Source organism: Sinohyriopsis cumingii, chromosome 12 (genome assembly GCF_028554795.1).
Source record: "Sinohyriopsis cumingii isolate HCF-2022 chromosome 12, ASM2855479v2, whole genome shotgun sequence".
NCBI lineage: Eukaryota > Metazoa > Mollusca > Bivalvia > Unionida > Unionidae > Sinohyriopsis > Sinohyriopsis cumingii.
In genome coordinates, this window is record NC_142972.1 from 57526892 (window position 1) to 57542946 (window position 16055).

Here is a 16055-nt window from a genome sequence, read left to right on the forward strand (position 1 = left end):
GGAGCAAAGTACCTGGCCTCTACTCAGCTTCCCTGCTATGTAGCACAAAGACAATAAAAAATAATACTCTGTAAAACAAGATGCTTACATCCTTTTCAAGCTTCATTGTTGGAATTCCATATCGTAGGAGTCCACCAATCCTATCATTTCTTTCATACACAGTCACCATATGGCCAGCCTATAAAATAAAAAACCAAATGTTCAGTCAATGACACAGCTAATATACAGTAGTCCTTTATTAAAACTAATATCAGATCCATATATATATATATATATATATATATATATATATATATATATATATATATATATATATATTATTTTTACACACACACACAGAGTTCTATGTGACATTCTCTTTAGTCACTTGTATTAGTCAGGTTCATCATTAAGAAGGGTTCACTGTAACATATCATGAATTCCTATTTTAAGTCTGATACCACTGTATGCAATGTAACATCAGCTGGGTAAATTAGTTATATTCATGGCATCTACATATGTAATGTAAATTAATTATATTCATGGCATCTACATGTGTAATATAAATTATATTCATGGCATCTACATGTGTAATATAAATTATATTCATGGCATCTACATGTGTAATATAAATTATATTCACTGCATCTACATATGTAATATAAATTAATTATATTCATGGCATCTACATGTGTAATATAAATTATATTCATGGCATCTACATGTGTAATATAAATTATATTCATTGCATCTACATGTGTAATGTAAATTAATTATATTCATGGCATCTACATGTGTAATGTAAATTAATTATATTCATGGCATCTACATGTGTAATGTAAATTAGTTATATTCATGGCATCTACATGTGTAATGTAAATTAGTTATATTCATGGCATCTACATGTGTAATGTAAATTAGTTATATTCATGGCATCTACATATGTAATGTAAATTAATTATATTCATGGCATCTACATGTGTAATGTAAATTAATTATATTCATGGCATCTACATGTGTAATGTAAATTAATTATATTCATGGCATCTACATGTGTAATGTAAATTAGTTATATTCATGGCATCTACATGTGTAATGTAAATTAGTTATATTCATGGCATCTACATATGTAATGTAAATTAATTATATTCATGGCATCTACATGTGTAATATAAATTATATTCATGGCATCTACATGTGTAATATAAATATATTCATTGCATCTACATGTGTAATATAAATTAATTATATTCATGGCATCAACATGTGTAATGTAAATTAATTATATTCATGGCATCTACATGTGTAATGTAAATTAATTATATTCATGGCATCTACATGTGTAATGTAAATTAGTTATATTCATGGCATCTACATGTGTAATGTAAATTAATTATATTCATGGCATCTACATGTGTAATGTAAATTAATTACATTCATGGCATCTACATGTGTAATGTAAATTAATTATATTCATGGCATCTACATGTGTAATATAAATTATATTCATGGCATCTACATGTGTAATGTAAATTAATTATATTCATGGCATCTACATGTGTAATATAAATTACATTCATGGCATCTACATGTGTAATGTAAATTAATTATATTCATGGCATCTACATGTGTAATATAAATTACATTCATGGCATCTACATGTGTAATGTAAATTAATTATATTCATGGCATCTACATGTGTAATATAAATTACATTCATGGCATCTACATGTGTAATGTAAATTAATTATGTTCATGGCATCTACATGTGTAATATAAATTATATTCATGGCATCTACATGTGTAATGTAAATTAATTATATTCATGGCATCTATGTGTAAAATAATGTCATGTGATTAAATTCATTAAATTCAAGGCTCCTTCATGTGTAAATTAATTATATTCAAGGCACCTTCATGTGTAAAATAATTATATTCATGGCATCTACATGTGCAATGTAAATTAATTATATTCATGACATCTACATGTGTAAATTAATTATATTCATGGCATCTACATGTGTAATGTAAATTAATTATATTCATGGCATCTACATGTGTAAATTAACTATATTCATGGCATCTACATGTGTAATGTAAATTAATTATATTCATGGCATCTACATGTGTAAATTATATTCATAGCATCTACATATGTAAATTATATTCATGGCATCTACATGTGTAAATTAATTATATTCATGGCATCTACATGTGTAAATTATATTCATGGCATCTACATGTGTAAATTATATTCATGGCATTTACATGTGCAAATTATATTCATGGCATCTACATGTGTAAATTATATTCATGGCATCTACATGTGTAAATTAATTATATTCATGGCATCTACATGTGCAAATTATATTCATGGCATCTACATGTGTAAATTATATTCATGGCATCTACATGTGTAAATTAATTATATTCATGGCATCTACATGTGTAAATTATATTCATGGCATCTACATGTGTAAATTATATTCATGGCATTTACATGTGCAAATTATATTCATGGCATCTACATGTGTAAATTATATTCATGGCATCTACATGTGTAAATTAATTATATTCATGGCATCTACATGTGCAAATTATATTCATGGCATCTACATGTGTAAATTATATTCATGGCATCTACATGTGTAAATTAATTATATTCATGGCATCTACATGTGTAAATTATATTCATGGCATCTACATGTGTAAATTATATTCATGGCATTTACATGTGTAAATTATATTCATGGCATCTACATGTGTAAATTAATTATATTCATGGTAGGCAATCAAATTACAAATATGTAAAGATCTAACTCATAATCAAACCTAACATATTAATGCAGTGGTTCACAACCTTCAGGTTGTGACCCAAATCAGTGTTGCAAGGACGTTCTGGAGGGTTGTGAGGATTTTTTTTAGGGTGGAAAAATTCATTAAAATGTGGAAACAGGGTTGTGAGGCTCTGAAAATAAAATACTTTTTAGGATGACAGCCCAAAAAGTTGGGAACCACTGAATTACCAATATAAAACTAAATAACAAGTCTAATAAAAATCTGAACACCAAAAATACATTTGCCAGAGTGTTGACAAGCTCAATCAGATGCATGTTCAGGTCATTAATATGTCTGAATCTTTCCAAATAATCAACCAAAATCATGATGATATAAGCCCAATCAACTCGTTAGTTCAAAACCATGAAAAATACAGTCACTTGAGTAGTAAAATACACCATCAGATGCAAGATCACCTTGTAAACATGCAGAGATCTGTCTCACAATGAAACTTATCTGCTGCTTTGATAATAATAACCTATTTATGATACCTGATTCAAATCAGTTCAAAACTGTATCTAGTGCTCAGTCAATCAGATGCAAGATCACCTCATTAATATGTACAGATCTCACAACAAAACTCAATGGATATCTTGGTAATTATTGGCGATGAAAGCCTTATCGGATATAAAGTCCATAAATTGCCCAGTCAATCAGATGCATAATTGTTTCTAGACTTAATATTATGCATTCATCTTGCTAACAACTATGTTCATCAAAGAAGCTGACAAATTAAGTTGGATCAAAATCAAATTAGAAATGGGCCCTGTAGTGGTAACAAGCCCAGCCAATCTGATGCAAGATCACCTCACGACTATGCATGCATCTAACTCAATATTGAACTTTTATAAAACCTTGATCCTGTAAACCCATATTCTGCTTAGTCAAACAGATTCAAGATCACCTGATTATTTTTGTGGACCTGCTCATTATCAAATTAGTAAGAGATCTTGAAAATAAAATCCATATTCCAAGTTTAATCTCAATTAAACCAGAAATACAACTTCCTGACAGTCAACAGCTCAGGTAATCCCATGCCAGTTCACCTCATTAGTATGCACAAATCTTGGTCATCCTCAAATCTGTCTGAAATAGTGATGATCTAAACTTGTATTCCAAGTTGGATCAAAGCCAGATCTGAAATATGGCTTCCTGAGTGGTAGCAATATCAGCTATACAGATGCCTCACCTCAGTAATATGTAAGGATCTCACACATCATTAAACTCATTAGAGATCTTGATAATGCAAGTATGCATTCCAAGACTGATCAAAATGGATCAAAAATATAGTCTTCAGAGTGGTAGCAAGCTCTGCTGATCAGATGCAAGATCATCTCATTTATATGCATGTATCTCACTAACTACACAACTCATTAGAAATCTTGATGATACATGTACAAGTCCATTTTCTAAGTTTAATCAAAACTGGATCACATGGTCTCTGGAGTAGTAAAACAGATGCTGAGATATGGTTGATCAATGCTGGGCCATACAGGCCAGGTAAGTTCAGACTTGGATAATGGGAAACCTGAGGTAAGTAAATGTAACTTGTGGAATCCAAAACGAGAATTTTAGGTCATGTAACCATGACCTTAACATCTGGGCATGAAAATCAATAGGGAAATGCCTCTGCTTTAGAGTAAACTACCAGTAATGTGACCTTGACCTTTCATCTCTTGTCCTCGGTATCAATAGGAAGCTGCCCCTGCCAAAGAGTGGTCTGATGAAAATTAGGCCAAGGAAACTGTGGACAGATGGAGTTAGCTATCATTAAAGGTGTCAATAGGTAATTAAGACTGTTAAGTCGGAACTGGTGGAACAGTATTAGTGTGAGGGGTCTCTATCTTTTGCATATTTAACACAATACAGCCATACTTTATTGAGCTGTGCTGCTGCTGCAAGTCCTGCAGGACCACTGCCTACAATGGCAATCTTCTTCCCAGTGCGGTGCTCTGGAGGTTCGGCTTTGACCCATCCCTGCTCAAAGGCATGCTCTATGATAGTGTTCTCAATGTTCTTGATTGTCACTGGTGGCGAGTGGATCCCCAAAACACAGGCTCCCTAAAATCAAAATGAAATCTTTCATTTTTTTATACTGTTAAAAATAGTTTCTAACAAAGCTTAACAAAAACTGGCAAAAATGGTTTGGGCAGATTCAGTAATGAAGAATTTTGATAATTATTTATCAACCCTGCTATAACATGGTAGCTGGGATACATAACTGCCAACAGCATTATCAACCAAACCATGGCATAGCAAAAATGATGAAAGATTTTATGAATGTACAACGCTCAACATCAAAGGAAGCAGATACCATCAAAGTATGTACATGATAACTAAAATAAAAAACAGAGGAATCACTCCTTTGTTTGTGCCTGCTTCATGTACAGACCAAATTCAACCACTAGGCTTGACATTAAATAAAGAATATAGTGTAGAATTAAAATCAAACTTCTACAACTTGTATGTTGAACCTGTCACAAAGGCTATCATAGAAAAGGAAGATGTTACTGGTGACAATCAGTACACTGTACAAGTCAACATTGCCACCTCATTAAGCCATTCATGCTGAATGGATGATTACAGCTCATGCAACAATGAGGGAAAGATCAGACCTTATTATCAATCCTTTTTTGAAAGCTGTACTTATTTATTTCTGCAACTGCCCGACAAGCATTTGAGTGCAAAAATGCATGGATAAACAAACATTTGCTTTCAGGAGGATTAAAAAGTTTCAACAACTGTTGTAATCAAATTAAGGATCAATTTTATTGAGTATTAAACTTGGATTTCAACTAGCATTTATTATTTTTTCTTTCATTTTCACTATTGCAAGTGTTTGAATACCTTGTGCTTTTTCTTAAAACAATTCTACCCTTACTTGTCTCATACACAACCTATGGGAATATTCTGAAAGGTGGGAAAGTGTACAGTTGATCCCAACTCAGACTGAAGACATCCACAGCCCATGCCCGCTGATCTGGCACTTGAGAGATAAAAAGAGGGAGTTTGTTGCTCAGTCTCACTCAAAACAAAACTACCATTGGCTTTCCCTACAAAGGAAAAGGGTCTTTGCTACCGACTGGTGCTGAGACCATTCTATGTATACTAATGGTCTCTCTATCTCTGGATAGGCTGTCCAGTGGAATATTTCTCTGATATGGAATCTGGCAGACTCTGCTAGTGATCTCCTCCAAAGCTGTCCAACAGAGGAGGTTCCAGAATTCCATGCAGAGAGAAGGGGCTTGAATTACCCCTTTAAGTCTGAGGTGTGCTATGACTGATGTGTTGCCCATGGTAACCATGATGCAGAATTGTCTTATGCAGCTGATACATTCTCAGAAAAACAGCCCACATTTCCAGACAATCAATATTACAACAGCGACAGCCCACATTTCCAGACAATCAATATTACGACAGCGACAACCCACATTTCCAGACAATCAATATTACAACAGCGACAGCCCACATTTCCAGACAATCAATATTACAACAGCAACAGCCCACATTTCCAGACAATCAATATTACAACAGTGACAGCCCACATTTCCAGACAATCGATATTACAACAGCAACAGAGATTCCTCTTACAACAGGTTGAAGGAAGCAGATGCAAAAATATCAGCTTGGATGGCTGTTGTAAGTAGTGTATAAGCCCAATTTAATTAAAATCAGATCTTCACTGACGTATGTGGAGAGCTGATGAACGCCAATAAGAGGTCATATTCTGTTAACCAATCAAATCAAAACTTTAAATTTTTTAAAGTGACAAAGGTCATTCAGAACATACCCTTACTATTAATCTCTAAAACACAAAGTTGTAATGCCTTATCTGATAAGCTACTAAAAAATAAATGGACCAGGAATTCCAAAGGTCACTAAACCATGAACCTTTATCAGTGTCTGTCAAACCTCTATGGATTGGAGATATGATTTTGATCAGATTGTGCACAAGCCTTGGATTCCATAGCTCTCTAGAGTCTTTAATGGTGATACCTGCCCAGGTTCCTTCCAATACCCTCAACTTGAAAACTCCAGAGACTTATGGGGCAAAGCTGGAGAGTGGACCTGTAACTGGAGATGGAAGCCAAAGCCAAAGAGTAGAAGAGTGGACAGACCATCTCTTCTGCTGTCAGCCATTTCCTGGTTACAGGACAACTTTCTAGGATAACTCCTTGACCAATGCTGATCCTGGTGTCCAAAACTCCAGAAGGTCTTGAACACTCATCTAGGAGAAAATAACAAACCTCCTTGATCACTTTGCCAAAAATCCAAACTTCATAAACTTTCATCATCTGACACAAAGGAAAGGACAGAAACTGGGAGCAAAGGAGAAGGAAGGTACTTACATAATGGGTCTTCTGAGGCTCATCTGGGTCAACCAAATCACACATTTTTTATTGCCCTGTCTTTATTCTAAGCAACAAAGGACTATCCCATCTAAACTTCCCTCTTTGAGAAAGGGACATTTTGTCATGTCTCTGTTTGTGGCAGTGGGGGGGGAAGGCCTATCCCATTCTTTCTCTAACAAAGGGAATTTTCAATCCCTTTTTATTAAAGAAGAAGAGTGGTGACTCTTTCCTTTCTATCTCATAGTAGATGGGGAGGGCCCATGGTCTGTCCAGACCTCCAAACCATGGAGTCATGGTAAACTTATCCATAGTGCCATGGTGGAACAATAAGATGCTACAAACATATCAGAAGGTGGTAGGTGTCCCCAAGGCCTCCGGAGGTTGAATATGAACAATGGGAAAGATGGGGTACGTCAACCTGAGCCCTTTCCAACATGGAAGATCAAAGCTTGGTACCCAAGCTCTATAGGGACTGACCAGAAGCACAAAGAAGGTGGTATCAACCAACAACTTGATCCCTTTCCCTACACCAATGATCAAAACCCAGTGTCCAGTGCACAGCCAATGACCAGTTAGGAAATGTTGACTTGATCAAGGAGTCTCTATTCAAGGAACTCGAAAATAATGAACAAGATCTCAATCTGAATGCAAGTTTACTTGAGTGAGATGACAACTATGCTTCGATGGCATCTCTTTAGTATTTTATAATACAAAGACTGTTTAAAATATATAGTAATTACTATTATCTTTTGTCTCGTGCATATTGCATTACTTTCTTCTTTAAAGTGAGGACCTAGACTAAATGAGTCACCCAATAAAAATAAAGTAGTATTGTTGTTGTTATTATTATTATTATTATTTACTATTATTAAGAAGAGATGATGAATTCCTAACAGCAGAAACTGTCAGTACACCAGCAGGTGCATAGATCTGTCTCTTATGAAAGCTGGCAATTTCCCTGCCCTAAGAATTGATGGAGTCTTTCTGTGAAGAAGTGAAGGATCCCTTAAAGGCATCAGCTTCAGCTAAGTCCCACACTTCATCTGATTATAAGATACAGGCACAATATCTGCCTGTGTCAGCACACATAATGCATGCCAAGCAGGTGTCCCAAGTAGTCTTCCTATAGCTGCACATGTCAGCTCAATGTGACATTATGAAATGCAGTTAAATAAGATACAAAAATGAAACTGGACAAAACCTGGGGTAGGTAATACCCTAGCACCTGTTACTAGTAAGGATATAAAATAGAAAGAAGCACCACTTCATTAAGTATACTAAAGCCTTAAAATTAACACATGGGACATGGATACAGGAAAATTACTCAACAATTAAGAAAATATGGAATACAACACTAAAAAGTATATGACTGATGACAATTATGCCAAAAGACAGTATGACTGATGAAAATCGTGGAGCACAGAGCACCGATAGACACAAAATAACCATAAAAAGTTCAACAACCAAAAAAAACACATTGTGAATGAAGGAAGTAACTAAGGCATCAGACTGGAATCAAACTGTTTTTGTTCTATGACTTCCAATTACTAACTGGAGGATGGAATTCACCTTCGATTAGGAATACGTGCCAGGAAGAGTTGTAGCAAAGTAATAAAAGTCAGTTACATATTACTGCTATCAAATACAGACATTTGCTTCATTCTAAGGTCTCACCTCGCATGGGGCAGGACAAACCCTGCCAGTGAATTCTGGGAAATTGTTGGTCTGTAACAGTTGGTCGAGGGCCTCCTTCCAGTTGTTCTGCAAAAGACAAATGACACATGTTACTTATAGGACACAGGGCACAAATGGTATGGAAAAATGGGAACCAGCCTTGAAATGGGTGAACATAAAACAAAGTATATATGGGTGTGGCTGGCCAGGATTGGCTGATAATGTAAGTTTTTTTTTTTTTAGGAAAAATAATCTTTTGAGAGCTTATTCTAGTTGTACGTGCACAAAAATAGAGACATTGTTTTATGATGAAACTGCAGTCCTTGAACAGTCTTGAGTTTGGAACACTCATTAATAAAATTACCACCTGACTCTTTGGTGCGGAATTGAAAGCACGTTTTAAACACATGCAGGTCCAGAAAATGCCACAGCTCATATTTCCTCTACACTGAAGCTCTACATCCTGGTTTCATCTATACTGATAAATATAGGTTTGATCATGAGCACTCAGAAATTTAAAGTTACTGAACTTTTAGTATCATGGTGTTTGCATAGGGTTACTATGGGAACTGAATTAGTACCATGAGTCCTATAAAGCTAAATTATTCAAGAGAGAAGCATGTTCTATGGTCTACTCTCTCTGAATACAAGTTTCAAAAGAACCATCAACTGTCTACCCTATGCTCAATTATGTCTAATACTGCTGGCTGCATGTACTAATATTTCTCACACAGCACAGATTCATGGATCACAGCAACCTGGACTTTAGATTCTTTTAACCCCAAAAGCAGTAGTAGAATTCTTTTAAGCCCAAAAGCAGTAGTAGAATTCTTTTAACCCCAAAAGCAGTAGTAGAATTCTTTTAAGCCCAAAAGCAGTAGTAGAATTCTTTTAAGCCCAAAAGCAGTAAAGCCCAAAAGCAGTAGTAGAATTCTTTTAAGCCCAAAAGCAGTAGTAGAATTCTTTTAACCCCAAAAGCAGTAGTAGAATTCTTTTAAGCCCAAAAGCAGTAGTAGAATTCTTTTAAGCCCAAAAGCAGTAGTAGAATTCTTTTAAGCCCAAAAGCAGTAGTAGAATTCTTTTAAGCCCAAAAGCAGTAGTAGAATTCTTTTAAGCCCAAAAGCAGTAGTAGAATTCTTTTAAGCCCAAAAGCAGTAGTAGAATTCTTTTAAGCCCAAAAGCAGTAGTAGAATTCTTTTAAGCCCAAAAGCAGTAGTAGAATTCTTTTAAGCCCAAAAGCAGTAGTAGAATTCTTTTAAGCCCAAAAGCAGTAGTAGAATTCTTTTAAGCCCAAAAGCAGTAGTAGAATTCTTTAAAGCCCAAAAGCAGTAGTAGAATTCTTTTAAGCCCAAAAGCAGTAAAGCCCAAAAGCAGTAGTAGAATTCTTTTAAGCCCAAAAGCAGTAGTAGAATTCTTTTAAGCCCAAAAGCAGTAGTAGAATTCTTTTAAGCCCAAACCCAGTAGTAGAATTCTTTTAAGCCCAAAAGCAGTAGTAGAATTCTTTTAACCCCAAAAGCAGTAGTAGAATTCTTTTAAGCCCAAAAGCAGTAAAGCCCAAAAGCAGTAGTAGAATTCTTTTAAGCCCAAAAGCAGTAGTAGAATTCTTTTAACCCCAAAAGCAGTAGTAGAATTCTTTTAACCCCAAAAGCAGTAGTAGAATTCTTTTAAGCCCAAAAGCAGTAAAGCCCAAAAGCAGTAGTAGAATTCTTTTAAGCCCAAAAGCAGTAGTAGAATTCTTTTAACCCCAAAAGCAGTAGTAGAATTCTTTTAACCCCAAAAGCAGTAGTAGAATTCTTTTAAGCCCAAAAGCAGTAAAGCCCAAAAGCAGTAGTAGAATTCTTTTAAGCCCAAAAGCAGTAGTAGAATTCTTTTAAGCCCAAAAGCAGTAGTAGAATTCTTTTAAGCCCAAAAGCAGTAGTAGAATTCTTTTAAGCCCAAAAGCAGTAAAGCCCAAAAGCAGTAGTAGAATTCTTTTAAGCCCAAAAGCAGTAGTAGAATTCTTTTAACCCCAAAAGCAGTAGTAGAATTCTTTTAACCCCAAAAGCAGTAGTAGAATTCTTTTAAGCCCAAAAGCAGTAAAGCCCAAAAGCAGTAGTAGAATTCTTTTAAGCCCAAAAGCAGTAGTAGAATTCTTTTAAGCCCAAAAGCAGTAGTAGAATTCTTTTAAGCCCAAAAGCAGTAGTAGAATTCTTTTAAGCCCAAAAGCAGTAGTAGAATTCTTTTAAGCCCAAACCCAGTAGTAGAATTCTTTTAAGCCCAAAAGCAGTAGTAGAATTCTTTTAACCCCAAAAGCAGTAGTAGAATTCTTTTAAGCCCAAAAGCAGTAAAGCCCAAAAGCAGTAGTAGAATTCTTTTAAGCCCAAAAGCAGTAGTAGAATTCTTTTAAGCCCAAAAGCAGTAGTAGAATTCTTTTAACCCCAAAAGCAGTAGGTTCTTTCCTTGCCTCAATGGTAAACTATAAATGACATTTATTGAAACAAGACAGTTGTCAAACAAGTTTCCACATTGGATCTCAGTTGTTAGTGTGCCTAACTTAAGACCAGAAAAATACAAGTTTGAATCCTGCCCAGATCATGCTGGGTTGGCCACAGTGATGTGTTTCTGTGCACAGCAATATTCCATATGCCTTGGCATGATGTCATCTATCTTGTGCTGATAAACACCAAATGATCAGTAATGTATTAGCCAATTCTTTCTTAAGATTCACTGTGACTTTGACTTCCAGAATGTCAACCAGCAGAAATGAATGCATTATAAATACAGATGGCAATGAGGATTAGGAAAAAAATACATTAAAATTGTGAAATAATTATAATCATTTTCCTCTTTATAGTCACAATATAAAAACATTCTTCTTAATTCTTCATGATTCTCATTAAACTGAAAATTCATATTAAAAAATGTCATTAAAAATTTTAACTGAAATTTTTGAAATTGTATTACAATGACACAACAAAATTATACAGGGGATATAATCATTCTGAGTGTAACCATAGCCTCTTAAGATTAAAATTTGGGTTGTGTCCCTTTATATAGCAAGTCTCACTTTTCAGGGCCAACTGGACACCATAGCTAATTATACAAAATTGTAAAATATTAAATAATACCTGCTATTCTTAGTCACTGAGAACAGAGAGTATGCCACAGAGCTAAGGATAGATCCCTTGAAGCCCCCAAAATATAGCCTGTTGTCTGCTAGCAAAAGGCAAGTCAACAAAATTGACATCTCTTGTGCCCTAGTTCTGACACTCTTGTCCGTTCATATTGAAATTGAAAAGTATATAATTTTTAGTTGATTCCTTGTAAAACGAGATCATTCCATTTAGGACCGATGAGAGACACTCACATGGAAAACAAGATCATTCCATTTAGGTACGATGAGAGACACTCACATGGAAAACAAAATCATTCCATTGAGGTATGACGAGAGACACTCACATGGAAAACAAGATCATTCCATTTAGGCATGATGAGAGACACTCACATGGAAAACAAAATCATTCCATTTAGGTACAATGAGAGACACTCACATGGAAAACAAGATCATTCCATTTAGGTACAATGAGAGACACTCACATGGAAAACAAGATCATTCCATTTAGGTATGATGTTGCCAAGAGGACAGCCATGGTCTGACTGACAGAATGGTACACCACACTCCATACATCGTGCTGCCTGCATCCTCAGTCCATCTTTAACTATGCGATGGTTGTAAATTTCCTTCCAGTCTTTCTGACGTGTCCCTACGTCACGATACTGATATGTTGCTCTCTTGTATTTTACAAATCCTCTGCAAGAAATGAAGCAAAATATATTTAGTTTTTACACTAAGACAGATTTTTTAAAATGCATACATTTTAAATTTCTTACTCAACAACTGCAACATCCTCAGCCTTTTGCACTGCATGCTAGAAAAAACATCAGTTGTAAATAATTGCCATTTTGAACTACCCACAACCACATGGTCATTATTATGGCATAATAACTACATACAGTCTTAACAACTGCTGCTTTTGGGCTTAATGACATTCTTTTTAGCACATTCTAAGATGATATACATGGCAGCTAGTATAACTGGTACAGGAAGAACCCAAGGAAAAGCCCGGTAAGAACCACTGACCACAGGAAGCTAAAGGCAAGCTTTCTCACATACCCATATTGCTTAGCCTGAGACTCAAACCCATATGCATAAAGATGCAATGGCAATGATCAGTAAAGATGAGTGCTTTAGACCACTTGGTCACCTGAGGCCCCAACTAACAGCAAAGCATGCAATAGTTGCAGACAACTGAAATCACAAATGATTTTTAAATTTTTTATTTTATTAGAAAGTTGTGGGAACATGACAAATTAAATTTGAACTGTACATCAAGATGGTATGTCTGATATTCAGTCCATGAATGGCCATCAGTTATTGCATTGATAAAATTGTTGTTGTTCACAACCAGTTAAGCAGGGAACCAGTCAAACGCAAAATTTAAAATATTGATTTCCCTGGTAAACACTGATTATTACAAGATAACATAAATATCTGGACCATTTACTGTCAAATGCAAATATCAGCCCGTATTATTAAGAGTTTTGCTTCTTGATTCACTTGAGTGATCTACCTTGTGCAGGCTGATTAAAAGAAGATTATAGAAACATCTGCATCATTTATTGTTCTATACCATGACCAGTCTATATTGTTGTTATTTTTTTGGGGTCACCAGGTTGCTCTTTTCTTTAAAAGACTGGACACAGAAACTTACTATCTTGATAAACATATTTTTGGTTCATGACTTGGATACTGTCTTATGCTAACGAACAAAATTTTCTTTGAGTAAGCACTTGAAATTTTAATGATGACATAATTTAATTTACCTGTGGGTTACAATCAAATTTTAATTACACTGTTTCTGAGTAGCATCAGCAGCATGATTAAAATCATTAAACAGGTGCTTAATATGCCACTGGAATTGGAAACTAATATATGAGGGACAAGTGTTGATTAAGAAAAATATTTAGGATCACTTCAGTGTTCGTAACAAAATGTACAGGTATGGTCAGTTTTCTTTTTTTCTTTAAAGTTTACTTGAGCTGCACATGTATGGAGAAAAAAAGCTGGATATTTGATCTTTTGATCGTATCAATCCTCAAATGAGGAATGTCCAATGCATATCAATATTGTTCTTAAATTTGCCATAAAAGACAGCACGATGAAATTGTTAAACCCAATGCATTTTTCTTTAAAAAAACAAAAACCTGCTCCGCATCAAAATGACCAAATGACCATATTTAAATACTTCATAAGTATCTTATTTTAGGCATCAGTAAAAACTGACATTTCACCATGATGCACTTATTCATAAAATTTTCCATATCTGCATCATTTGTATACATTTTTAATGGCATTCATAACAGGAAACTTTTTGTCAAATCGGGTACATTTCTGTTGTGTAGTTCTTGAGAAGTCTTTTAAAGATTTGTTTATTTTTAGTAGTGGTACCCAAATTTTATGATGGATTAGAAAAATAGCTAAAAATCTAAAAGACCTTCATGCCAGGATGCTGTCTACCAAAGTTTAGTTTTAACTGGTTTACTTGTCTTTATGAAGAAACTGAACATAGCAATTGATGGATGACACACAAATGGCTATACCATAAGGTTACTTCGCATTATCACCAGGTGTGCTAATAAACTAGATTTGTGTTTGTAGAATACTGAAGACTAAATATGACAAACTGCATGGCAAACTTCACGTCTCTACATGGAGAAACAAAAAGCTTAGAAAAAAAGTGTACATGATGGAAATATTGCTGTAATTGACTGAAAATTTAATGAAGCTATATATAACCAAATACAAATAAGCTTACCAATTTTCATTTGTCTAACTTGAGTGGAGTTTCTTTTATTCTCCTAACAAAGTTACTGTCAAAATAGTCTGCAATATGTGTGGGTTTTTTATGTTTTTAACATAGCTTTACAAATTTTAGTCATATTGCTAGTGTGGCAGTTTATAGTCATGTCCCAAAAGTTTTAAAATCAATAATAAAAATGGAAAAAGTCCTCTAATAGCCTGAGAGACTCAATCAGGCCACCTACATATCAATATAAATAAGTCTATATAATCTAAGTTCTCTACCTAAGCTGATTTTTCTTTCATCATGCTAACAAAATACTTCTCACAACCCTACCAAAAGCTATTTTTATATTTAAATATTTAAATGTGCAAAACATTGACAAATAAGGTACCAGTCACACATTCTAATTGGGTCTTGGGACCCAAAACAGATTTCTAAATATCCAGTTTGGTCTGGTCTTGATCAATAGTTTCACGGCCATCTTGCTGACAAGAAAGTGTGATGAACAGACAATAAATTGAGAGCAAAAAACCAACATGATTCTCTCCCTTGAAGTGGGGGGTGCATGAACAAGGCATTTGATTTGAGATTTTTGGATTGATCTGGGAGAAAAAATGTTGTTTGTATAAAAGCATGCTATGAAGTAAATAAAAGATGCTGACTTAAGTTTATCCAGTTTCTTTTGTTCCATGACTCCATCTGGAATGGTTTCTTCTATATCAACTATATTTGGCTCCTTCTTCACCTAAGAAAACAAAAAATAGTTTCACAGTCTAATGGACAATTAATTAGCTTTAATATTTTAAGCAGAACTCATTTTATCTGTAACATAAGCTGATCTTATCATTTCTATATAAGTAGAACTTAAAATAAAAGATGCAAGGCAAACATTAACTTGAGCTTGAACTTCCATGACTCACTACAAGCCCAAACATTAATCTGAGACTGAACTTCCATGACTCACTACAAGGCAAACATTAACTTGAGCTTGAACTTTCATGCCTCATTACAAAAGCAAACATTAATTTGAGCTTAAATTTATATGACTCACTACAAGACAAACATTAACCTGAGCTTTAACTTCCATCACTCACTACAAGACAAATTCTCATATTTCTGTTACATGTTCCCTCACCACTTTTCTGATAACTTATGATTGTAACCCAAAATTTGGTATGGTATATATTATAAGTTGGGTCCAACTGCAAAAACAACACATAGTTACCTTCAGATAATGTGCCAACAACTCAGTCTATGTTGTTTGCGCTACTGACTACTCCAAAAACAACTGCATAGACCCTGATCTGCTGGCACATTATGTAATGGCAAATCAATGGTATGTGTTGTTTGCAATTGGACTCAAATTATA

The 16055-nt window shown here is 34.6% G+C and overlaps 1 protein-coding gene across 4 annotated transcripts in view; it reads right to left on the reverse strand.

The window, feature by feature from the left end:
- LOC149786526 (uncharacterized) overlaps positions 1-16055 on the reverse strand; it is a 222868-nt gene that overhangs the window by 24682 nt on the left and 182131 nt on the right. For all 4 annotated transcript variants that reach the window (XM_089977028.1, XM_089977029.1, XM_089977030.1 and 1 more), the window contains 5 exons: positions 15349-15431; positions 12420-12633; positions 8844-8930; positions 4693-4878; positions 89-178 (listed from right to left, as the gene is read on the reverse strand). In XM_089977028.1, the coding sequence (XP_089833154.1) occupies positions 89-178; positions 4693-4878; positions 8844-8930; positions 12420-12633; positions 15349-15431 (660 nt within the window). The remainder of the gene's footprint in view (positions 1-88; positions 179-4692; positions 4879-8843; positions 8931-12419; positions 12634-15348; positions 15432-16055) is intronic.